The following is a 26,050-nucleotide window of genomic DNA, read 5'->3' as shown; positions in this document are numbered from 1 at the left end:
TTCTTTATCTTAATTACTTTGCTTCATAGAGCAAATCCTAATGGTGACTGGAGTTAGGAGTGAGTGATACTTCTCTAGAAAATGTTTCTTTTTCTTTGTTTTTGTGCAGCATCTATGCATGTTTGTTGAGATAAATCTCAGACATTTATCCTGGAGTTCTTCACACCCCAACTACAAATCCCAGAAGGCATTATTGAGCAGAGCAGGCGCTAATGGGGTACAGGCATTAAAGCAAAGGATGCCAACAGACTTAACAAACTCATCAAAAAGGCAGGGTCTGTTGTTGGCTGTAGACTTGATAACTTGGACGAGGTGGTGAGGGACAGGATGGTGTTGAAACTGCGGACAATCATGGACAGTTCCTCCCACCCCCTCCATAACACAGTGGACAAACTGAGGAGCAGCTTCAGCAACAGACTCCTGCAGCCTCTCTGCTCTAAGGAACGGTACAGGAAGTCATTCCTGCCGTCTGCCATCAGACTATATAACTCATCCAAACCCAGCCAATAACAATAACTGTGTAATGTTCGTGTTGTAATTTTATTTCTAATTTATTCTATATTTATGTATATATGCTTATAATGCCTATAATATGTATATATTATATTATGTATATATGAATCAATCAATCAATCTTTATTTATATATCTTATACAATCAAAATTGTTTCAAGGCGCTTTCCAGAATCCCAGGGCCTGACCCCAGACAAGCAACAGTGGCAAGGAAAAACTCCCCTTTAACAGGAAGAAACCTTGAGCAGGACCAGGCTCATGTAGGGGGACCCTCCTGCTGATGGCCGGCTGGGTAAAGAGAGAGGAGAAGGGGGAGGACAGGTAGAGGATAGGATAGGTAGGAGAGGAGAGGAGAGGGGTAGAGGAGAGGAGAAGTAGAGTGAAGGGGAGGCAGAGGAGAGGAGAAGGCGAAGGAGGAGGAGGGGAAAGAGGAGAGGAAATGAGAGGAGAGGGAGAGGAAAAGGAGAAGGAGGGGGAGAGGACAGGAGAGGAGAGGAGAGGAGAGGAGAGGAGAGGAGAGGAGAGGAGAGGAGAGGAGAGGAGAGGAGAGGCACAGAGCACAGAAACACACACAAAAAATATGATATACAATCACTTCAGCGGGGCCGGAGGTCATTATGCAGCTCCGAGGGCGGCGATACCTGTAAATAAATAGAAGGAGGGGGGGTGGGGGGGGAAGCAGAAAAACTACACAAGAATCAGCATAACTAGTCTGCTTGATGAGGAGAGGAAAGGAGAGGAGAGGAGAGGAAACCATGACCCAGTGGAGTGACAGAGGCCTGTCAGGTGATCATGTTTCCGGACCCCGGCAGCCTTGGCCAATAACAGCATAACTAAGATGTGACCTAACGATTAGACGACCCCCTGTGTGATAATTTGTCTGTCTATGACAGTAACTGGAACTACTGAATTAGTAACAATAAGCTTTTTCAAAGAGGTAGGTTTTGAGTCTGATCTTAAAAGTAGCGATGGAGTCAGCCTCCCGTACCTGGACAGGGAGCTGGTTCCATAGCAGGGGGGCCTGGTAGCTAAATGCCCGGTCCCCCATTCTACTCCTGGAAACTCTGGGAACCACAAGTAGACCAGCATTCTGAGAGCAGAGCGGTCTATTGGGCTGATAAGGTATCACTAGCTCCTCCAGGTAGGATGGAGCTAGGCCTCTGAGGACCTTGTAGGTCAAAAGAAGGGTTTTAAAAATTATTCTAAATTTAATGGGCAGCCAATGAAGCAACGCCAGTACAGGAGTAATGTGATCTCTTTTGTCAAAACCTGTCAGAACTCTGGCTGCAGCATTTTGGATCAACTGGAGGCTTCTTAAAGAGGAGTTTGGACACCCTGATAATAAAGAGTTACAGTAGTCCAGCCTGGAAGTAACAAATGCATGGACTAACTTTTCAGCATCATGCCGCGTCAGCAGTTTCCTGATCTTTGTGATGTTCCTCAAGTGAAAAAAGGCACTTCTAGAGACTAATTTAATGTGTGAGTTGAAGGAGAGATTTTGATCAAAAGTTACTCCTAGATTCCTCACAGAGAGACTAGATGTTAATGAGATACCATCTAGAGTGATCCTGTGATCTAATCTATCCCTGAGAGGTTCAGGACCAAACACCATGACCTCAGTTTTTCCTGGGTTAAGGAGGAGGAAATTTGAAGACATCCAGGACTTTATGTCTTTAAGACAGGTCTGGAGCTTCACTAACTTCTCTGTCTCTTCGGGTTTCATGGATAAATAGAGCTGAGTGTCATCAGCATAACAATGAAAATTTATCCCATGCTGCCGAATAATGTTCCCTAAGGGAAGCATGTACAATGTGAAGAGGATTGGTCCGAGTACAGAACCTTGAGGAACTCCATGGCTAACCCTACTGTATGAGGAGGGAACACCATGGACATGGGCAAACTGGTATCTATCAGATAAGTATGATCTAAACCAGTCTAGTGCTGTCCCTTTAATCCCAATCACATGTTCCAGTCTCTGTAACAGGATGCTGTGATCAACTGTATCAAAAGCAGCACTGAGGTCCAGCAGAACCAGCATAGAGACCAGTCCATGATCGGAAGCTATGAGAAGATCATTAGTGACTTTAAGAAGTGCTGTTTCTGTGCTGTGATGAGCTCTAAAGCCTGACTGAAACATCTCAAACTGGCTGCAGGTGCTCCAGTAACTGAGTCACCACAACCTTCTCTAGAACTTTAGAGATAAAAGGAAGGTTGGATATTGGCCTATAATTTCCTAAGACAGGATCCAGTGATGGTTTTTTAAGCAACGGCCTAATCACTGCCACCTTGTAGGACATAACCTGTACATAACCTGACACTAAAGAACCATTGATCTGGTCCAGGATAGAACTGCCTATCAATGGTAAAACATCCTTCAACAGGTGTGTTGGGATGGGATCTAAAAGACACGTGGTGGTCTTGGATTTCTGAATTAGCGATGACGCCTCAGAAAAATATATAGGGCTGAAGGAGCTTAAGGGCTCGTTGGAGACCCTGTATGTTCCCACAGTCGGCACATCTGGTGATGGCCCAGTTGTTGGGATGGCCTGGTTAGCTTTCTCTCTGATAGCTAGAACTTTATCAGTGAAGAAGCTCATGAAGTCTTCACCACTCAGGGAAGAAGGGATACGTGGATCTAAAACACTGTGACTCTTAGTTAATTTGGCCACAGTGCTGAAAAGAAACCTGGGGTTGCTCTTATTTTCCTCAATCAAAGAAGAAAAATAAGATGTTCTAGCCTTGCGAAGGGCCTTTTTGTAAACTAATAGACAGTCTTTCCAGGCTACATGGTAGCTGTCTATTTTACAAGAATGCCACTTCCTTTCCATATATTATATATATATGCTTATAATATATGCTGTATATATGCTTATAACATTCTAATCTTATCTGTATTTATTTTTTTTTTTTTTCTGTCTCTTTACTCTGCATACGCTGCTACTATAATTCAATTTCCCCACGGGGATGAATAAAGTTCATCTTAATCACAAAGTGGGGACACCTGAAAGCTGCACTGGAGGCAGCACTTAGGGCCTCATTCCGCACTAAAAGGTACTCACTCTGGGAAAGAAGATCACTGAGGAACAAAAGAGAAGACAATTGACAAAGAGAAGACGATTTCAACACAGGGTTCCTCCCAAAGACGTCATTGGTATGAAAGAAACTTTGATTTGATGGAGATATTTGTTTTTGTTTGAATTGTTTGCTAAATTGTTTCTTTTTGTTTTAAAGGTTTTCAACCTACTCTTAATCCTAAATCTGATATAATGCCAATGCAAGCCAAACAATCTTGAAAATAAAATAAAGATTGAAGAAACGGAAGAGTTGATCTAGCGTCCTTTGGGGGTTTATGGAACCAGGCCATTTCAAGTTGGGCAGGTGTTGAAATAAGGCAGATACTTGACCGTTGAAAACCGGTCGGAGCAGCACGGACCTGAGGACAAGAGGCCTGAGACACCCCAAGAAAAGCTGTCGATGCAGAAAGGATTCAACATGGCGGAAGAAGTTCTGGGGAAGACTATAAAGCAGCTCAAAAAGGAGAGGATCATTGCAAAAAGCAACTTCACCAGACAAGCCAACTTCATCGCCAGAGGGGCAAGCAGCATGCTTGAAGCGGAGTTGAATGAGGAGTTCACCAAGCTCTCAGACTGTTTAAGGAGATGTCTTGAGGCGAATGAAGACTACAAGGCGGGACTGCTGGCTGACATGGAGGAGGAGGCAGCCCTTGAAGAAAAGCAAGTGGGTGACATTGAGAGGACTGCCAAAGAAACTGAAACAAAATTTGAAGAAGCGAGAAACGCTGTCCAAACAAACCTGTGGGAAAGGTATGGCCAAAGCAAGCTTGAATTCACACTCTCTGAAGCCAGAAAAGCCTTTGCTGAAGCATATAATGTACCAGTCGAAAGCACCAACTTGGAGGGATTTGATGTGAATATGACCATCTTGGAGAAGAGGATGAATGAGGCCACAACAGTCATGTCAGCCTAGGAGCGATGGATACCTGTGTCATTAAAAGAAGAACTGAATAACAGAGTTAAAGAGCTAAAGGCAGCCAATAACAGGCTTCAACTGAGGAAAGCTGAATTTGTCACTGCACGGAGGGTTGCAGAGCAAGGGCTTGCCACAGAAGCTTCAGGAGTCTGGAAAGCATTTCCCACACCAGCAATACCAACTGTGAAGATTAAGGCAACCACCCTACCACTTTTCAGTGGCTGCAAGAGGGAATATCACAGATGGAGAAAGGACTGGGAAAACCTGCAGAAGCAAGGAGAGCCATCTGGATCAGCTGAAGTCAAGAAAATTCAGCTCCTGGATAATGTGGAGGACAGGATAGCAAAGGACCTCAGGCTTTCAACCTATACCACTGCTGAAGATATTTTCGGAATCATAGAAAACAGATATGGAAAGAAAAAAAAAACGTTGCCCTTGAAAACCTTGAGGAGCTGGAAGAGATACCACATGTAAGAGGAAACCAGCCAAGGAAAGGCATTGCCCTTATACAGTCTGTGGAGAAGGCCCTAGCAGACCTCACAGAGCTGGGGAACTCTGGAGCCATGAGGAACCCACTTGTCATTAAATCTTTGGAAAGCAAGCTACCTGACTATGTAAAGAGAGACTGGTTAATGTTCATGGTCGATCCGAAGAATAGGGTCACTTCAGACAACCACTTCGACTGAACAGCTAAGGATTGTGGAAAAAGTGTCAGACCATCCCGAAAGAAAATATGGCTGGAAGATGTTTGTGCTCTGTGCGGCGATGGAGGGCAGAAGAACAAGATTTTCTTCTGTAAGAAATTCAAAGGGATGAAGCTACCTGAAAATAGAACTGCTTTGGAAAAACTGGGAGCATGCAGAAAATGCCTGGGACATCATGGTGATGAAGGATTTTGCAGAGAGACCTTCCTGTGCAGAAATAAAGACTGTAAAGGAGGAGGCCCCTCAGACCACCATTACTTTCTCTGCCCAAAGGGAGAACTTAAAAAGGGTCATGAAGAGACGAGTGGAAAAATCAGAAGTAAGTGCAAGCTAACAGAAGAACAGGAGGAGTTCTTGTCTGAACTGGCAGAGCGGTGCAGAAGAGCTTTCACCAACAAAACATCAGTGGGGAAAAAAGGACCAGTCCGAGTTGTTAAGAAGTTATGGGCTGACTGAACTTCCAGTCTTCATGATGCTGATGGAGGTCACTGCAAACGCAGGGCAGAAGATTGGGACCCTCGTGGACCTTGCATCAGATACAAACTACATCACCCATAAGGCCGCTGACCGGCTGAGGTTGAAGAGTGAGAAAGTAACTTTATTGTGCATGGAGTTGGTGGAATGACCATGAAGGTGAACACAGAAAGATATGTCCTTAAAGTCAGAGTCCAGACTCTGAAAGGGATGGAGAGGGCTCATGAGCTTGTCTGCTACGGCCTGGATGAAATCGCCAAGGTGCACAAAGTAATCCGACATGAGAAATTGCAGGAGTTCTTCCCAGTTATTCAGCTGAATGAATTAAGAAGGCCAGAAGAAGTTGAACTTATCATTAGTCACCAAGAGGGAAGACACAAAGGGTAAGAATTGTGGGAGATCTTGTCCTATGGGAGGGTCCCCTGGAAAAGACGGTGGCCGGAGCTCACCCTGATTTTGTCGGAGAAGTGGATGTGGCGGCACAGGAGTCCAAAACACACTTTGCTCGCTCCATGAGGACAGCTGCTGTCAAATATGAGGAAATTGTCTGGAATCCAACCACTGAGGCAGCCCAGGTACAACAGAAGGAGGTGAATCAAGCAAAGTTTTCAGCTGTTGGCAACCATGAGTTCCTTGAGTGGTGGAGGTGGGACAGCATTGGGGCTGCATGTGAGCCAAGGTGTGGAGGATGCCGATGTGGGAACTGCCAACCAGGTGGGAAAGAAATTACTTTGGTAGAGGATAGGGAACTTGAGATAATTGAAGAAGGCCTCACTTATGTCAAGGAAGATTCTCACTCAACATCTCCACACTGGGATGCAAAATATTCATGGACTGTAGATCCTGCTTCACTCCCCAACAACAAAGCTGCAGTGCAGGCAACATTTTTGAGGACAGAAAGGCAGCTGAAGAGAGATCCAGAGTGGCAAGAGGCATCTGCAACCCAAATCCATGAAATGGTTGAACGAGGTACTGCCATAAAACTCACTGGAGAAGAGATGAATAACTGGAAAGGACCAGTGTGGTATGTAAGCCATCTGGTGGCACCGAATCCTCATTCAGTGACGACTCCAGTGAGGATTGTTTGGAACAGCAGCCAAAAATTCAAAGGACTTAGCATGAATGATATTCTGCTAAAGGGACCAGATGTTCTCAATCCAATCAGAGCTGTTCTACTGAGGTTCAGAGGAGGTGTCCACGCAGCTTTAGGAGACATCAAGAAAATGTATAACTCAATATGGTTGAAGGAGCGTGAGATGCATTTGCACAGGTTTCTCTGGAGAGACAGTCCAGATGAAAGGATAAGTGAATATGCCATCATAAGAGTCAACATTGGGGACAGACCAGCTGGATGCATTGCACAGTTAGCTATGCGGTTGACAGCAAGACTGCCCATCTTCGCTCACCTGGAGGATGAACGCAGAGTCCTTGAAGAGGACAGTTATGTGGATGACCTCTTAACCTCTCACAATGACCTTAAGAAACTAGACAAAATCACAGAAGGAATTGAGGAAATCCTAAGAGCTGGAGGATTTTCTCTCAAACCATGGGTCCGGTCAGGGGAAAGTGGGAGGAAGGAAATGGAAGCAGGAGTCCTGAAGAAGGGGTTAAGACAAAGTCAGACCCTAATTCTTCCGAATCAAATGAGGAATGGAGACAACAAAGCCCTTGGCATTGGGTACCAAGTAGAGGAGGACAAACTCTACATGATGACTTCAATTAATTTTTCCAAAAGGAAACAGAAAATGAGAGTTGGCAAGAATCTTCTCAAAGAGGAGGTGAGACCTGAGACACCTAATCCACTGACTGGGAGGGAACTCCTGAGCCAGATAGCTGGGCTTTATGACCCAATTGGCTTCATCACACCAGCCAAACAGAAGGGGGCGATCCTTGTCAGAAAAGCATTCCAGGAGGGAGGTGGTGGCAAGCTGACCAGAGAAACCTGGGATAAACCACTCTCAGAAGGTCTCAGAGAAGAAGCCATTCAGTTATTTGAAGCGTATGTCCAGCTTGGACAGATTAAATTCCACATGAGCCTCACACCAGCTGACTGGAAAGGCAAGCCATTGGGGATCACATTCTCAGATGGAAGTCCTTCCTTATGGAGCTGTCATGTATTTGAGGTGGGAGACAAGTCGAGGGATTGAAGTCCGGTTCGTGGAATCAAAAGCCAAGCTAACGCCACTGGATCAAAAGGGAGAAGCCATCAAAGCAGAAATCTATGGAGCTGTCTTTGCAGCCAGGATCAGGAAATATGTTGACATCATTACAAGAGGAGGCACTCCTGAAGATTTGAGAGAGGATTCCACATGGCAGACTGGACCAGAGTTTCTGAAGCTGCCAGTGGCCTATAAAGTCAGGTGGGGAGGTTGCAGCGCATGCCAGGGAAAATGTTGATAAACTCCAGACTAAGGCATTCTCAGCGGTGCTGACAAGAGCCAAAGGAAAGATGGGTCAGAGAGACCACCGGCAGGAAAGTCAAAGTGAAATTCAGGAGACTACATCCAAACCATCCTCTCTTCCAGAAAGGAAGCCTGCTGGCCAGGGGACGAATCTTTTGGATGTGGAAAAATTCAGCAGCTTCTCCAGACTCATTAAAGTCATCGCCTGGGTGTGGCGAGCTGCCAAGAAGTGGCTGGAGAAGAAGGGTCAGACTAGAGGACAGTCAAAGTGGGAGGCAAGGTCAATCAAAGAAAAGGCCAAGGAAGCTGTGCTGACTCTAGAAGAACATGAGGATGCACTTAGAGACCTCTTCCTTGCGGCCCAAGAAGGAGTTACATTCCCACACACCACTTTAAGCAGGTTGGCAGTATACAGAGATGTGGACTCTGGACTCCTAGTCTGTGGAGGCTGGATTCACATCTAGTCTCTCTGTGAGGAATCTAGGAGTAACTTTTGATTAAAATCTCTCCTTCAACTCACACATTAAATTAGTCTCTAGAAGTGCCTTTTTTCACTTGAGGAACATCACAAAGATCAGGAAACTGCTGACGCGGCATGATGCTGAAAAGTTAGTCCATGCATTTGTTACTTCCAGGCTGGACTACTGTAACTCTTTATTATCAGGGTGTCCAAACAACTCTTTAAGAAGCCTCCAGTTGATCCAAAATGCTGCAGCCAGAGTTCTGACAGGTATTGACAAAAGAGATCACATTACTCCTGTACTGGCGTCGCTTCATTGGCTGCCCGTTAAATTTAGAATAATTTTTAAAACCCTTCTTTTGACCTACAAGGTCCTCAGAGGTCCTCCATCCTACCTGGAGGAGCTAGTGATACCTTATCAGCCCAATAGACCGCTCCGCTCTCAGAATGCTGGTCTACTTGTGGTTCCCAGAGTTTCCAGGAGTAGAATGGGGGGCCGAGCATTTAGCTACCAGGCCCCCCTGCTATGGAACCAGCTCCCTGTCCAGGTACGGGAGGCTGACTCCATCGCTACTTTTAAGATCAGACTCAAAACCTACCTCTTTGAAAAAGCTTATTGTTACTAATTCAGTAGTTCCAGTTACTATCATAGACAGACAAATTATCACACTTAGGGGGTTGTCTAATCGTTAGGTCACATCTTAGTTATGCTGTTATTGGCCAAGGCTGCCGGGGTCCGGAAACATGATCACCTGACAGGCCTCTGTCACTCCACTGGGTCATGGTTTCCTCTCCTCTCCTTTCCTCTCCTTTCCTCTCCTCATCAAGCAGACTAGTTATGCTGATTCTTGTGTAGTTTTTCTGCTTCTCCCCCCACCCCCCCCCCTTCTATTTATTTACAGGTATCGCCGCCCTCGGAGCTGCATAATGACCTCCGGCCCCGCTGAAGTGATTGTACATCATATTTTTGTACATCTCCTCTCCCTCTCCCTCTCCCTCCTCTCCTCTCCTCTCCTCTCCTCTCCTCTCCTCTCCTCTCCTCTCCTCTCCTTTCCTCTCCTCTCCTCTCCCCCCTCCTCCTCCTTCTCCTCTCCTCTACCTCCCCTTCACTCTACTTCTCCTCTCCTCTCCTCTACCCCTCTCCTCTCCTACCTATCCTATCCTCTACCTGTCCTCCCCCTTCTCCTCTCTCTTTACCCAGCCGGCCATCAGCAGGAGGGTCCCCCTACATGAGCCTGGTCCTGCTCAAGGTTTCTTCCTGTTAAAGGGGAGTTTTTCCTTGCCACTGTTGCTTGTTTGGGGTCAGGCCGTGGGATTCTGGAAAGCGCCTTGAAACAATTTTGATTGTATAAGACGCTATATAAATAAAGATTGATTGATTGATTGATTGATTGATTCAGATGTTTAATGAAGACAAGACTGCAGTGCCAGTTTTACCATATGAAGAATGGTTGTCAACTTTGTTGGCCGAAGAAGCCCACAAAGTAAACCATGAAGGTGTAGCAGGGACCCTTCTCAGGATGAGGAAAAGGGCCTGGGTGATAAAAGGCTTGCAAAGAAAATGGTGGACAGCTGTGTGATCAAGCCCAGCCGCACCATTCGAATTTACAACCATGGACCTGTGCTGCATGGCTTCAAGAGCTATACACACTGATGTAATCAGTGATCAGTCATCAGAGGGATTCCTGCTGGCATACCAGAGGTTCACTTCACTAAGAGGGCACCCCAAAAAACTGTGGTCTGACCCAACAAACTTTGTGGGGGCAAAACCTGTTCTAGAGCAGCTGCATAAATTACTGGACCAACTGAACAGGATTGAAGATTTTGCTGCCAGACTGGAGTTTTCACATGGGGGGAATTCTAGACGTTTCTCTCCATGGCAGCCAACCTGGCAACTAAAAGACCCATTGATGCCAGAGTTCAAAGCAGGGAAGACTGCGTGGAGTATATCACCCCAAATTCCCTGTTACTGAGAAAAACTAGTCCTAGGGCAGATCCAGGAGACTTCCAGTTTGATGGCTATCCACACAAGAGACTCCAAAGTATTCAGAGAGGTCAGCAGATTCTGGGAAAAATGGTGCCAGCTGGCTGGTCCTAACCCATTAAACAAATGGCAATGTTGCAGTGGGAGATGTGGTTTGGCTAGCTGACCAAAATGCCCTGAGAGGTCAATACAAGTTGGCCAGAGTGGTCAGTGTCAACACCGATGGCAAAGGCATAGTAAGAGATGCAAAAGTGAAAACCTTTCCCAGCTACCCCATCTCGCTTGCCAAGCCAATCAGAAGAGGGGCCATGAAAACTAGCAATGATTGAACCAAGAAGCTCTCATCAAAAAATCCTGCAACAATTCTTCATAGGGATGTCAGACGCCTTGTTATTTTACCTCCTGTTGAAGAACAGCAAAAGGCATAGAAGAATGGAGTGACCTCCTGGTTTTAAAAAACCAAGAGCTCAAGTGAGAGGTGTTGAGATAAATCTCAGACATTTATCCTGGAGTTCTTCACACCCCAACTACAAATCCCAGAAGGCATTATTTAGCAGAGCAGGCGCTAATCACGAAGTGGAGGCAACACTTAAAAGGGCCTCACTCCGCACTAAAAGGTACTCACTCTGGGAAAGAAGATCACTGAGGAACGAAAGAGAAGACAATTCACAAAGAAGACGATTTCAACACAGGGTTCCTCCCAAAGACGTCATTGGTATGAAAGAAACTTTGATTTGATGGAGATATTTGTTTGTTTGAATTGTTTGCTAAATTGTTTCTTTTGTGTTAAAGGTTTTCAACCTACTCCTACTCCTAATTCTGATATAATGCCAATGCAAGCTAAACAACCTTGAAAATAAAATAAAGATTGAAGAAACGGAAGAGTTGATCTAGCGTCCTTTGGGGGTTTATGGAACCAGGCCATTTCAAGTTGGGCAGGTGTTGAAATAAGGCAGATAACTTGACAATGTTTATATGAGCAGGTTTCAATATTACAAACCTTGCACTACTTCCCAGACTTTTCCAGACATGTTAGTAGAGTGATCTATTTCTCAATTATAAAGGGAATTTTAGAAATATAAATTTAAAATCTCCTTAATAGACTTGCCTAATAATGATGGGTTATGGGATGGGACAGCGGAAGGATTGTAAAGAAAAGTTCAGGGTTATTCCCAGTAGAGTTGATATGAATAATTTAAAAAGGCCTTAGAAATACACAAAATATTGAGTTATGGTGCTGGAGAAAGCACTATGATGGTCTGAATACCAGACCCAGCAAGCCTGAATCTCCAATCCCCATGGTTGTACCACACACACACACACACACACAGAAATGGTGCTACTGAGTAATGGAACAACTGAAAATAGTACACACTGACACAGGGCATTGATGAATAACGTGCATGTTCCTTAATGATGGTCCCTGTCAACAAATATCCCCCAAGATAATGGCTATGGAGGTTTCTCTCCAACCTTTCAGCAGTCTATGCCTGGATCTTTCTGGGTGGAATAACACGTACAGCTGTGCACTGACTTAATCTAAGGATCAACTGTTTAAACCCTCCTCATCTCTCATAAAATTAGCTACTACCGCTTACTGATTATAAATTCAATGTTCTATTAAAGAAGTCACTGTCTGGTAAGAAAATAACTGCAAATGAACTCTAATGTATGGATTAAACACCCAATAATTTTAATGGTTACTGATTAATTAGTTTAATTGTATCAGTGATGAGGGATCACCAGTAAATGATCTTCATTCCACTTTATTCATTAAAAAGAAAGTCTCTGAGTAAAGTGTGTTTGACCTCTCATAATTCTATTTATACTCTGTATCTGCAACATGTGAATTATTGTTAAAAAGTTCTAACATTAATGTTTTTTTTTTGTTTTTATTTTACTATTTCCTATTTTCTTAGTGGCCTATAATGTTTGGATTATAAATTGGCTTCCTTTAATGATTTGTTCACTCTGTGAATTTGGGCTGCTCTGAACTAAATATAATCATGGTAAAACATGGCAATATCTTTGGCTGTGGTTCCTAAACATAATTTATATAACCAAGCAAAAGAAATGCAGCATTAGATGACTTACCTACCAATATGACACTGTCAATAAATACAGTTTATATTTAAAAAATGCTTTTATTTATAATATATCTTAACTATCTTATTAACCTTTATCCTTCTAATAAGCCCTTTAAGTGGAGTATAACTGGGTGCAAATTTCATACCATTTAACCTGAGTGCAAATTTCATACCATCTCGTGTGTAAATGCATACTGGTAGGACAATAAATGTCCTTGAGTCCTTGAAAGGCGATATAGTGAGTGTATTACATTTTAGCAATATTTTGATTAATTGTACATATTTGTAAATATAAAAACTTTGATCTTATCAGGCAAATATATGACTGATCGTTCACTACATATCTGCAGAGAGCTTTAACTCCTCTCTCAGTAGCAGCACAAGTGCTTCTTTTTTCGCTACCTCACCTCACAATGGGCCACATTGAATAACCAGACAGAGAATGAGAAGGCTTCACATTTGCACCATGCATTCATAACTCATCAACTACCAACCACCAAAGCACTGAACAATGAAATTTACTCCCTTCAGGGAGCAGAGGATAAGCTGCCCAACTCAAGCGCTGTGTGGTGAGGACATGCACAGACTACGGTAATAAAATGGTTTGGATTAAGTCTTCTCTGTGATCCCGAATAAATCGGCTATGCCTAGGTGCTAGCAGAGAAAATAATCAGCTACAGTAAATCATTAATGAACTTAAAAACCAACAATAACACATGTTGCTTTTGAGTTCCTGACACTTTGGTGTAAACACAACACAGGAAACTTAACGTCAGAATACTGACACTTAATTTAAAGAATTTGATTTAGAAATATTTTCTTATACAAAGCTCTTTTACATAGACAGAAAGAATTGTACTTTTGCCAAGTTAAATTTGGCGGTATAACTGATGAACCAAATGTTTGTTGTGTGTTGCCACATTCTCAACTGAATCTCTGTTCAGTGCCATTGCTTTGGGTGTACAGTCATTATATAAAAAAGCTATGTACTACTGTATTTAAACCATTCCTTTTTAAGCACTGTTGCAATGTGTTCTCATGCTGCCTAAAGCATAACTGCTTTCATCAGTGCCTTAAAACTAAAAATTGACAGGTATAAAAAGACATTTGCTTACTTATCCATCTGTTTGTCCAGTTTGTCAGGGAAAAGGTCTAACTACTGTGGAATTGCCTTTAAAAATTATTTAGAAAAAATAAAAGACAGGTGAACCAAGATTGCAAGAGGAGACACATCGTTCTAACTGACCTTGGCTCTCCTGTTCTGCAGACATTAGTTTCCAAAGAATTGAAGCCTATTGCCAATAAAAATAATCATAAATAATGCCACTATCATTTATTGAACCTGTAAAGCTACAAAAATAAAGTATATTTACTTTAAAAGTGACCAAAAATGAATGGTAGCAAAGTTCAAAGGTTCAAAGTTCAAAACACCATACAGTAGATCAGTATATCGGATGTGATGTGCAGCAGAAACAATTCCAACAATAATCATCATCATCATCATCCAATCATACAAAACTGCCATAGACATCAATAATATAAAGCCACCTGCCATCTTACCTCTCCAAAAACGTTCATTGTGTTGTTATTCTGGGTAGCCGGGTTAACATCTTCGTGAACACGGTCCAGCAACCACAAAAGGAACTCAAGTGCATCATGTTGAGAGTTACCACGAAACTGTGATCCATATTTTGATACAATGAGCTGGAGGGAATAAAAACATAAATTGTATTAAATAAATTAGTACAACTGTTGTACTAAATTACTACTGTACTAAGTAGGCATCAGGATCAAGGAATGGTTCAATAGTGTAACAACAAATTGTACTGAAATATTTGAATTTGTAGGTTATTACACCTTGAAACATTGTGAGTTGTGAGTTCACGATGAAACCCCTAATTACGTTTCCCTTTTCTGAATGTTAAGAATGGCTAAATGCTTGTGATCTGCTGCGTGGTAAAATTTAGAAAGGACTGGCAAGAGGCAATGCTGCAATTCACCAAGTAACCCTAATACACATTCAATCTTAAAACTCGGTTCTATTTTACTACTGACCATGTGGATGCGAGAAAAAAAAAGCAAATTTAACAATTGAGATATGTTTTTAAAAAATGAACAAACAGCCATAAAAACTAACAAATTTAATTGCAATTCAATCTGTTCAAATACACTGATTTATAGTGCTACATTTATATTATATGTATCATTATAGTGTTAAATTTAAATTTGTCTTGCCCGACCATTAGTGCAACTTTTTGATGTGTGTAAATAGTGTGTGGCACTACAAATCATTCTTTGCAATACATAGTGGTGTAACATTAACCATGGGAACCATGGGCACACACTGGCCTACAGCTGTTGGGCAGTTCAGTAATAACAGTAATTATCTTAAACTGCTTAAAGGTGGTAATTGTCTCGGTAATATAATTGAGGTTGCAGAAAATGTTGTTTTGGTTTTATTGTTCTCTATGGCATAATTGCCACTCTGTAAAGTGTATAATCATCTAAATCTAAGAAAGAAAAAACTACCCTCCTATTTACATCTGCGTCACATACCTAAAAAAAAATGTTTCAAACATTTCATTTTCAGCTTATTCAAGTTGATAGTATCAATTGAGACTTAAATATTAGACAGATTTGACTTTAGCTATACAGCTGTCATAAATAAAAATGGATAACACCATCCACTGCAGAAAGGAGATGCCACAAAAAATAGTATTGAAGCCCTTCCCAAAAATGATTCTGCCCAGTTATTTAAGATAAGATTTACTTTATTTGCAAGGTTGTTCAACAGTGAGACAAATAGGATGAATGTTTTTGCTATCAAAATGAGACTTTTAATGTGTAAAGTATTTGACACATTACTGGTTTGATAAGAATGAGGTAGTCAATTACATTTGAGAAAAACATTTGTACAATGTAATTCTTTCATGTTGTGTTTCCTAAAAAAGGTCACACCACTGTTTTCCCATTCATTTTTATTTCAAGGATCCTGATTAGCATAGAAAAGTGTAAATGTACAATCATCTTCAACTACATCCGAACCCTTACAAAAAATATCATCAAATTAATGTGTTTATATGAATTTACATTAAGTGTAACCCTGCTAAATATAGAAGACAGTGGAACAAGAAAAGCCAAAAAAACTCTTACTTCTCCCACAGAGGTGGGGGCATATCTGAGAATGTAGGGGTACATGGAAAAAAGTAAGTTCCACCTCAGGTGCAGTGCCTAACTACACCAGGTAAGGGGACAAAAATTATAGTAAAAATACATTTTGTTTATAAACGTAATCGTAATAACCTCCGGTTACATAAAATGCTGGAAACAGCCACCACAATGTTTCTTTGCATTATTTTGAGTGGTATAGTGTCAAATGTGATGCTTTTATCTGTTCTCATCTGTATTGCTAAGTAATGGTCATAATTGTGGTATCTTGTGGCCTATGAGGATATATGCTTATGAAAATTCAGGTCAGGTGGAAAAAAAAGATTAGGACTTTCATTTAATTTAAAGCCTTAGTGTTGCAGTTTGGTCAGGGTCAAAATACTAAAATCTCCACTTTTAACTTCCTGTGTGGTATCAGTTACTTTAACTCAGCCCTATTTAGAAATGTCTGATTTACAGTAAACCTTAAGTAAGATGTCTGAATCATTGCAGCAGCAACAGAAACTAGAAGATTTCAAGACCCATATCTGAGTAGGTCTTATCCATTAAACCAGATATTTAGTCCTATCAAACCAGTAGAAAGGATGTCATTCCTGTTTGCTCAAGTCTACACACAACTTTTCTCTGTTTCTCAAGGCTCTGTGTTGGAGAAACCATCAACCTGACTGTTTGAGTTTCGGACTCTGACCCTGCCTAGGCCTCACAGTATAAACATGCTGCCCAACCAGGAGGGATGAAAGAAACAAGAACTATCCAGATCAAAAGCACACATCTGCACAAAGGTTTTAGGCAGTCACATTGTTCTACTGTGATATCTGTGTAATCTCATTAAACTCAGTGGACACTAAATCTTTTCTCCTCTTCTCACATCCTTAGCTCTTTCTTTATATCAGTTGGTGATGGAATGGGTCCTCTGTTGAAGTATTTCTTGTTCATCTCACAGGCATCAATAATTGAATGCTCTTTCCAAATAAAAAGTCAAGTGTCCTTTTTGGTTGTGTTAAAGAGGTAATTTCTGTCTGTCAAAAAACAACCTTAGAGTGCAAGCAGCTGTGGTATTACTCAACAGGCAATTTTTGATGGGATAAACTATGAACTGTGAACCTCTCATCATCACTAACCACAATGTGTTACACACTCTCTCTCTCTCTGTGTGTGTGTGTGTGAGAGAGAGAGAGAGAGAGAGAGAGAGAGAGTGAGAGAGTTTGTGTGCATGAACACACAAAGAATCTCAACACATGAAGTGCAAGAGAGAAAGTGTCAAGTGGTCGGTCTGTCTGTCTGTCTGTCGTAAACCGTTTACTGTTCTGTGAGATATGTGGATATAAACAAGGGTAAACACAAAAAAAGATTACATCCAATCAGGAGACTGTCAGGAGACAATGATATACTGCTGTGATCCGGTAGCCTGTAGCACTAGATAATTATACTCTGAGGTCGGATTGGAGATCTGACCATTTAAAAACATGATAACGTGAGTCGGTTGACCAAGCAAAAGAATGAACCGTTCATTTATCCAGCTCCTGATGCATTTTAAACGTCCCTTTTCTGAGTCTACTGGATGTAGCTGAGTTCAGGGTACCTTGAAGTCCACCGACAGCTGTGGGGTGTACTCCAGAGTCCACAGAGCCCGGACTAAAGTCGCAAGCTGTTCCGTCACCTCCCCCTTTACATGGCGCGTCCCATCGCTTATTAGAACACCGTTTAGTCCGGTTTGAACCAGGTCGTGTTTGTACCGCTTTAAACCCAGGTACTCTGCCAGGACGTTGGTGTTGCTCAAGCACTGGACCACGGCGTTCATGAAACAGGTGTTGCCATGGTTTTTGAGTCCCATGACACCCGGAACTTGGTCTCCGTATTGATAAAGCAGCCTGTCTCTTCCGGCGCATAGGGGGGAGCATGTCAGAAGGTCTTTCGCCTCCTCTCGGCTGATTGCCGGCTCAGCACTCTGGCTGCAAGCAGCGACCTTCCCAAAGCCCCCATCGTCCTCCTCCCCGTCACGCTCACGCGTCACAAATTGGGTTAAAGTGACTAAAGTTTTGACGATTCTGTTCATAAAGCTCCCCACGGTCTTCAGCGACTTCTTTCGCAAAAGATTCCCCGGTTTGGGCTTTTTCTCTCTGCGCTTCTCCTCCTTCTGCATTATTTCCCCGCTCTGCTTCTCCATGGCAGCCCTGGTTTGAGTGCTCCCAGCCTGCTGATGATGTGGAATTCTGACACATGCGTGTCCCTCTTGCTCAGGGAGGTGACAACATCGCGGTGCCAAGGGGCACAACGAAGCACTGTTAATCTACCAGAGGAACCTTCGTTATCCATTGCTGGCACTTACTGAACGCCTTCTTTATTATAGTGCACATGGCTTCAGAGAGCAGCTCCAGCACTGAGCTCTTCCCTCCTACGTCTCACACTTGGAGAAAGGCTCGTGATTGTGGGACTGATCCCGCCCACTTTTCCAGCACATGAGGAAGATGAGGGAAAAGTATTGCACAGCAGAAACTGTATTTGCACAGCAGAAACTAAAGAGGCATTTCAGAAGTCCGAAAAATGGCCACGGATACGTTAAAATCAGAGAGGACTGGACATTTCTCTCTGAACGCTCCCTGGATGACTGGTTTCACCAAGGCAACGCCAGGACAAAGGATATCTGTCCCAAGTCAAGCCTGAGAAAACGTTGTGGACACAGTTTTATGTAACTAGTCCACAAGGTCGATTACAGATTCACTGATTAAGAAAAACGGGACATGGCTTTTAATATAACTGTACATTGTATATAGTAACAATAAAACATTCCATTCCATATATTGCACAAAATGAGATTGCACAATACATACTGTACAGGAACTGATAGTGACATCTCTTTGGCTCTCATTGACAGCTGAGAGCAACAACTTCCAAATATAAATGCCTTTTACCCACTTAATTGATGCTGAAATAATGAGGGAATAGTCCACTTCTGACCAAGAAACTTTTGTTATTCCCATTAGCTCACCTGATTTGGTGATGGTGATGTGTAAATACCCTCAATTTAAAGCTGACAGTCTGCAGTTAAAGGACATCCTGTTTATTTTATTTCAAATCCATTGTGGTGGTGGATAGAGCCAAAACGATGAGAACTGGGTCAATATCTCAATATTTATAGACTGTTTATTGCATTTGGACATTTGACTCAGTCTATAGGGGAATGATGGAGGCCAGTGCTATTGCGCCAAACCTGTTCCTGATTCTGATTTTATGAGCTCTAAAGCCTCTGTTTCTCTTCACTAATGGTGGAGGAAGAAATGTTCTCAATTCAGAGATTTTCTTTGTTCTAATTTTATCACATTGCTCACAAATATACACCATTGAAAAGATGGCTGATGCTGCTAAAGACAGTAATTGTTTTCACATTTTCTGAGTAGATTTGCACAATTGTGAACAACAGTCAATCCACAATGTAAAGAATCATACACAAAACTCAGTATGAAGATTAGACCAATAGTGAAGGAGAAACAGCCTGTACACCGAAGGGATGAAGACAGTTAGAATGGAAGAGATTTGGATTTACAGTATGAGCTATATGAATGAAAGAAGAAACACACTTTCATTAGCTGAGGTGTACATTTATCACAGATTTCAGTGTTCTGAAGTTATTAATATCATTCCTTGACTCTAAGTTGTAGGAGAAGCAGTAAAGCTTATCTCTTCTTTTCACAATAGATATGCAGCACTGTCTTAGTAAGTCTAAGAACATTCAGATTCAAGAGAGTGGAGATTAAAAACTTTAACGGTCCTCCATAAGGCCAAACTCTGAGCAAACCTTTACTCAGGCTCTACCCACTGGTGCTATTTTTTTTTTATTTTTTTTAAATTCTATTACATTTTGTGTCAGGTGGCAGTTATGAATTTACAGAATTATATCCTGATAATAAAAAAATCCTCTGAAATATTCCTCTGTGTGTGTGTGTGAGTGTGTGTGAGTGTGTGTGTGTGTGCACTGCTGTGAAACAGAAAGCGCTTCAGGAGAACATTAGCTCTTCAAAGAAGAGTGCGCCCCCTACCGCTTGTGAAAGAACTTCACAGCATTTGGCCCATTACGTTACAGCTCAAGCAGCTGTTTTGTTTTGAATTGAACTGCTATTGTTATGTGATTGTAACTTCGTTATTTTTAACAAATCCACAATAATAATGTATTATTCAAATGATTAGTACACATAGGCAATATTTTCTAATATGTCATAGGTCTACATTTAGTGTATGCGACTTCACAGAAGTTTCTTAATCTCAACATACACTGACCAACTGCAACATTATGACAACTGACAGGTTTGTTGCATATTCAGCTGTGTAACTACAGACCAGCCACTGTGTCTGTGCCATCCTCTGTCCACTGCTAAAAGCACCAACAATCAGCATATTAGCATCAGAAGTGGACCAATGAGGGAAGTCAAATCAAATCAAATCAATCTTTATTTATATAGCGTCTTATACAATCAAAATTGTTTCAAGGTGCTTTCCAGAATCCCAGGGCCTGACCCCAGACAAGCAACAGTGGCAAGGAAAAACTCCCCTTTAACAGGAAGAAACCTTTAGCAGGACCAGGCTCATGTAGGGGGACCCTCCTGCTGATGGCCGGCTGGGTAAAGAGAGAGGAGAGGAGAGGAGAGGAGAGAGGAGAGACCCAGTGGGTGACAGAAGCCTGTCAGGTGATCATGTTTCTGGACCCGGCAGCCTTGGCCTATAACAGCATAGCTAAGATGTTAACCTAATGATTAGACGACCCCCTAAGTATGATAATTTTTTAAGCCTAATCTTAAAAGTGGCGATGGAGTCAGCCTCCCGTACCTGGACAGGGAGCTGGTTCCATAGCAGGGGGGCCTGATAGCTAAATGCTCGGCCCCCCATTCTACTCCTAGAGACTCTGGGAACCACAAGTAGACCAGCAATCTGAGAGCGGAGCGGTCTATTGGGCTGATAAGGTATCACTAGCTCCTCCAGGTAGGATGGAGCTAGGCCTTTGAGGACATTGTAGGTCAAAAGAAGGGTTTTGAAAATTAAAATTCTAAATTTAACGGGCCCAATGAAGAGACGCCATTACAGGAGTAATGTGATCTCTTTTGTCAATACTTGTCAGAACTCTGGCTGCAGCATTTTGGATCACCTGGAGGCTTCCTAAAGAGTGAAAAAAAGGCACTTCTAGAGATTAATTTAATGTGTAAGTTGAAGGAGAGATTTTGATCAAAAGTTACTCCAAGATTCCTCACAGAGAGACTAGATGTTAATGAGATACCATCTAGAGTGATCATATGATCTAATCTATCCCTGAGAGGTTCAGGACCAAACACCATGACCTCAGTTTTTCCTGAGTTGAGGAGGAAATTTGAAGACATCCAGGACTTTATGGTATCTATCAGATAAATATGATCTGAACCAGTCTAGTGCTGTCCCTTTAATCCCAATCACATGTTCCAGTCTATGTAACAGGATGCTGTGATCAACTGTATCAAAAGCAGCACTGAGGTCCAGCAGAACCAGCATAGAAACCAGTCCATGATCTGAAGCTATGAGAAGATCATTAGTAACTTTAAGAAGTGCTGTTTCTGTGCTGTGATGAGCTCTAAAGGAAGGGAAAAGGTGGCCTATCTAATGAATCCCATTTTCTTCCACATCAGGTGCATGGTGCTAGTGTCATTTACTATGGGTACACATGACATGTATGATGATACTTTGGGCGAAATTCTGATGGTAAACCTGGGGTCATCCACGTGGATGCTATGTGACACATATCAACTGCCCCAAACATTGCTGCAGATAATCTACACCCTTATCAGTATCAGGCTCAGTACCGGTAAGCTTGGACAACAAGGACTCAGAGTCAGGATTCGAATAAAACCTTTGAGTCTTTTCATTCAGTAACAAATTTGCAAAATTGGGCAGAGATACAAAATTAAGGTCAGAAAAACAGAATTTCAGTCAAATACTTGACAGTAGTTGAGGGGAAATGCTGCAACACTCACCGTTAAGAAAATTTGCCACAGAACTTTTATTCATGAGGTGGAGGGAACCAACAACAAACACGTAGGATACATCACAGCAGGCAATCCAGTCACACAGGCGGGAAACTTGACAGAAAGAATGTGGTGAAGACAGGGCCAAAAACCTGTAAGAAACAGACACTTACTGGTCCTGACATGGAGACAATCTTTCATAATGGTTGGGGCTTCTCTCAACAGCACAAGGTACCATGACACAAAAACCAAAAATGGTTTTTGGAATGATTGGAGGAGCGCAGAATATATTTTGATATATCTTTTCCAAAATGTAGTTCTCCAATGTCTGTTGTGGTCTCTTAGTACCATCATAACTGGCTGTGTAAATAGGATACATTTGATTCACTTGAACAGAAGACAGACACTGAGAAATCTTCCTCTAGAAAACTGATGTGTATAAAGCTGTAACACAAATAAAAGAGAATGCTGGATGCCATTCTGGAAGATGTAGCAAAAACATTTTGCTCTGCTTTATATCCTCATACGCAAGTATAGAATACTATATGGACTGCTGCATTAATCTGACAGACAGAGACACACAGACGGACGGACAGGCAGGCAAGCCGACAGTTTCTCCTCTCCTCTCCTCTCCTCTCCTCTCCTCTCCTCTCCTCTCCTCTCCTCTCCTCTCCTCTCCTCTCTCTTTACCCAGCCGGCCATCAGCAGGAGGGTCCCCCTACATGAGCCTGGTCCTGCTCAAGGTTTCTTCCTGTTAAAGGGGAGTTTTTCCTTGCCACTGTTGCTTGTTGGGGGTCAGGCCCTGGGATTCTGGAAAGTGCCTTGAAACAATTTTGACTGTAACAGACGCTATATAAATAAGATTAAGATTAAGATTAAGATGAACTTTATTCATCCCCGTGGGGAAATTGAATTGTAATAAAGATTAATAAAGAATGAATATGATTGAATGAATAAAGATTGATTGATTGATTGTTTGATTGATTGATTGATTGATTGATTGATTGATTGATTGATTGATTGATTGATTGATTGACAATAGATTTGAACTGAAACAAGCCCCAAGTTCTTTACCTGCAGACTATATCTTTAGTTTGAGGGTAGTAAAAACCAAATTAGGTGATCTGATTTGCTCATCAGATTGAATAGACTGACGATCACAGCAGGAACTACACAAATAATGTAAAGTCTGCCTCTGCTGGTAAACTCTCACTTTATTCAATATAAAATTGATTACAATTGGTCAGTAGCAAACATGATCTTTCTTATCCTTTGAAATTAACATATTATGTGAATCAGTGTTTCTTTACATTATAATGTAAAGAACTGAATATTCTATGGTTCATGCTATTCAGTGTCTTGTCAAAAAGACTTTTATAGGTGTGAGGGGTCAAATTTGGCTTCTTGGACCACCCAGTTTTATTAGTGGAAGCATTCGTACGAGAATTAAAAAAAAAAAAAGTGCTCATAATTCACTTTGACAAGAATCTTTTGTAACACCATCAGGGAAATAGTCTGGCGTCCAGCTGACCTCTGGTCTGCGTGCGTACAGGATGAATTATGTAAGAAGATACAAATGTATATAAAAAAGTCATTTGATCATTTTACAATGCTGAACTTGTAACCCTCCAGAAGACTTTTTTTTTAACCATTAGGGGGCAACACCTGACAGTGTTTGGCAAATTTTCACTCTATTGCCAGCGCCACTTGAAAGAAACACTGACTTCAAACTTTAATTCAATAAAGCATTTCAAGCAGAATCGAATTCAAATTATTTTGTGATTATTATGAGCTGATTTCAAAATTGTGTACTTGTCAGATGACGTGAATTCAAAATACTACAAATACTAAAACAAAATAAATGAATGCAATAACTGCAATTTTATGTTATATTATTTGTTCTGAGTTGACTCACTGGGCACATTTACGCTGCACAAAAGCATCATACATAATACTTTTTCTGTAATACGTAATGTATTGTATTGAGTATTGCCGTTCATTTACTTCAAGTGGAAAGATTAATCAACACAAATTTGTTTTAAGATACACTTTAAGATGAAGAACAGTGTGTCTACTGCATCACCATTAAGAATGATCATGGAACATTTATACCCATGGAAGGTTCCCACTGAAAAAAGAACTCAATGGAACTATGAGTGAAAACGTCAGGGGTGGCCCACATTCACCATGTTGGGGGCAATGCTAATGTCCTATCTGTGAATGACATCAGGCAAATTCCATTGTGGCACTGGTATTTCAGAGTCAGTGCAGCACAATGGTCCTCTCATTCTGCACAAAGATTTATAGACTGGCAGGTGTCATTTCTCTGTACAACATCTATATTTGTCATACAAGGAAACTACCACAGCATATCTTTACAACTTAAATACTGAAAGCAACAAAATATGCCATCTCGTGAAGCAGTAATTACCATTCTTTTATTAATTTCTTTTACTCTTAACTTAAAATTAAATTCCAAAAGAATTGGTGGTAAAGTGAAAACAGCCTTGGGAAAAACAAAAGTTGATGATACTTAATGATTTTTCTTCTCCATTTCTCTCTACAAAACTACAAAATATGTGAATTTAAAGTCACCACATCCCAAAATGAGGTATCTCACTAAATACTACTACTTTTACTACTGCTAATATTACCAATAACAAAAAAATTAATATAATGCAGGAGTAAATGTTGCAATCCAGTATCAGCACCTTCTTGTGCATTGTTTAATTTTTTGTGTTTTAGTTTTGTAAATGCTTCAAATTAATATTGTGTTTCTAATATCTATTTTCATGTATGTGTTCCTTGATTTGGTACTTTAAGCGATTTTATTTCTGAACACACTTACATGCGCTGAATATTGTCCGTAAGAAATCTTGATGGATACAGCGTATACGTTTGTGTTGAATATTGAGATTTATACCTGACATATTTTTCTGCAAACTACACAATAATGTGTTTTTTTTAAAATTGCACCCTTTTGCGCTATTATCACTTAAAAATACAAAGGGACAGAAAAATCCACAAGCATAGGTAGAAAAATATTGCTTCTTCCGCAAAACATGTTTTAATATTATATCTGTGCCTGTGTGTGTGTTTGTGTGTGTGTTCACTTGCGTGTCTGTGTGGGAGCAATAGCAATTAGACAAATAATGTATAAAACTGATAAGAAAGATCGTGAACTAATTCTTTTTGGTAACCCTGCTTGAACCTATTCTGTACAGTATGACCTGGCTTTCATAGGATAGAAAACTTCTTGTTGTAATAGAACCACTAGGAACTCGTGTTCTGGGTCTGTCTCACTATTGTTCTTGGCTCTGATCCTGAACAGCTACAGAGGATATCCTTTCCAAAGTATTCTCACATTGGGTGGCAACCTTTTTCCTTGAAAATGTGTTTTGTGTGAACTGAGATTCCGCCACTAAAATGTCCAAGATGGACACTTAAATATGCTTTGTGTTGAAATGAAAGAAAAATGCTGTCTCTCTGTTATGCTACTTGTAAGGGATTACGCTTTTAGTTGATTTATTTTCCACTTTTTATAAAAACATATATGTTTTTATTCAATTAAAAAAGCTATACACACACACACACACACACACACACACACAAAAACACACACACGTGTGTGTATACTGTATCCAAGTTGTGTCATATTTGCTAACATTTCAGTTAACAAAACAAAACAAAACAAAAACACTTTGTCATATATTATTAATCATCTTACTGTAGATCCCACTGGTCAATGGGAGACATTTGGAATGTCCAATCAATGTAACGTGCATGTTTTTGGTATGTGAACTAAACAACTTATGGGTAAAAAAAATAGGAATTTAGGCTCTGCACAAAAAGACCCAAACCAGACAGGAACTTTCTATGGTCTCCCATGAGATGACTGAGATAACTACTGCTACACACTTCTGCCCTATATATTGAATTTGATAATCACTTAAATAACTCAGGAAGTGAGAGTGGTACCAGGCAACAGGGCAGGCGTGCTACGTTAACTTATATCTAATCCTCCTTACTTTTCCAGAGCACATTTTTGTAATTTAGCTCTATGGCTTTCTCAAAAACTAGAGTGTGCTTGAGATTTTTAGTCATCATAATACAAAGCCAGTATAGGAACCGGTTAGAACCATCACTGCCACATTTAATCGCAGATGACCATACCAGCACAATGCTTAGATACCGTACTACAACTTCTGACAAAGATTGCATTATTTCAGTAGTTTTAAATGCATTGAATAAGTATTTTTTTAGTTGGTATCTAAGAGACTGTGAT

General features: G+C 41.2%; 1 protein-coding gene across 1 annotated transcript in view; it reads right to left on the bottom strand.

Moving 5' to 3' along the window:
* The window catches only part of LOC101077845 (ubiquitin carboxyl-terminal hydrolase 43-like), a 49,483-nt gene extending 31,168 nt beyond the window's left edge, over positions 1-18,315 (bottom strand). The window contains exons 1-2 of the mRNA XM_011603638.2: positions 17,364-18,315; positions 14,174-14,317 (exon numbers count right to left, since the gene is read on the bottom strand). Of these exons, the coding sequence (XP_011601940.1) occupies positions 14,174-14,317; positions 17,364-17,948 (729 nt within the window). The 5' untranslated portion in view covers positions 17,949-18,315. The remainder of the gene's footprint in view (positions 1-14,173; positions 14,318-17,363) is intronic.
* Between the last annotated feature and the right edge of the window lie 7,735 nt (positions 18,316-26,050).

Source organism: Takifugu rubripes, chromosome 5 (assembly GCF_901000725.2).
Source record: "Takifugu rubripes chromosome 5, fTakRub1.2, whole genome shotgun sequence".
NCBI lineage: Eukaryota > Metazoa > Chordata > Actinopteri > Tetraodontiformes > Tetraodontidae > Takifugu > Takifugu rubripes.
Note: the sequence above shows the minus strand (reverse complement) of the source record. Positions and strands in the feature narration are given on the sequence as shown.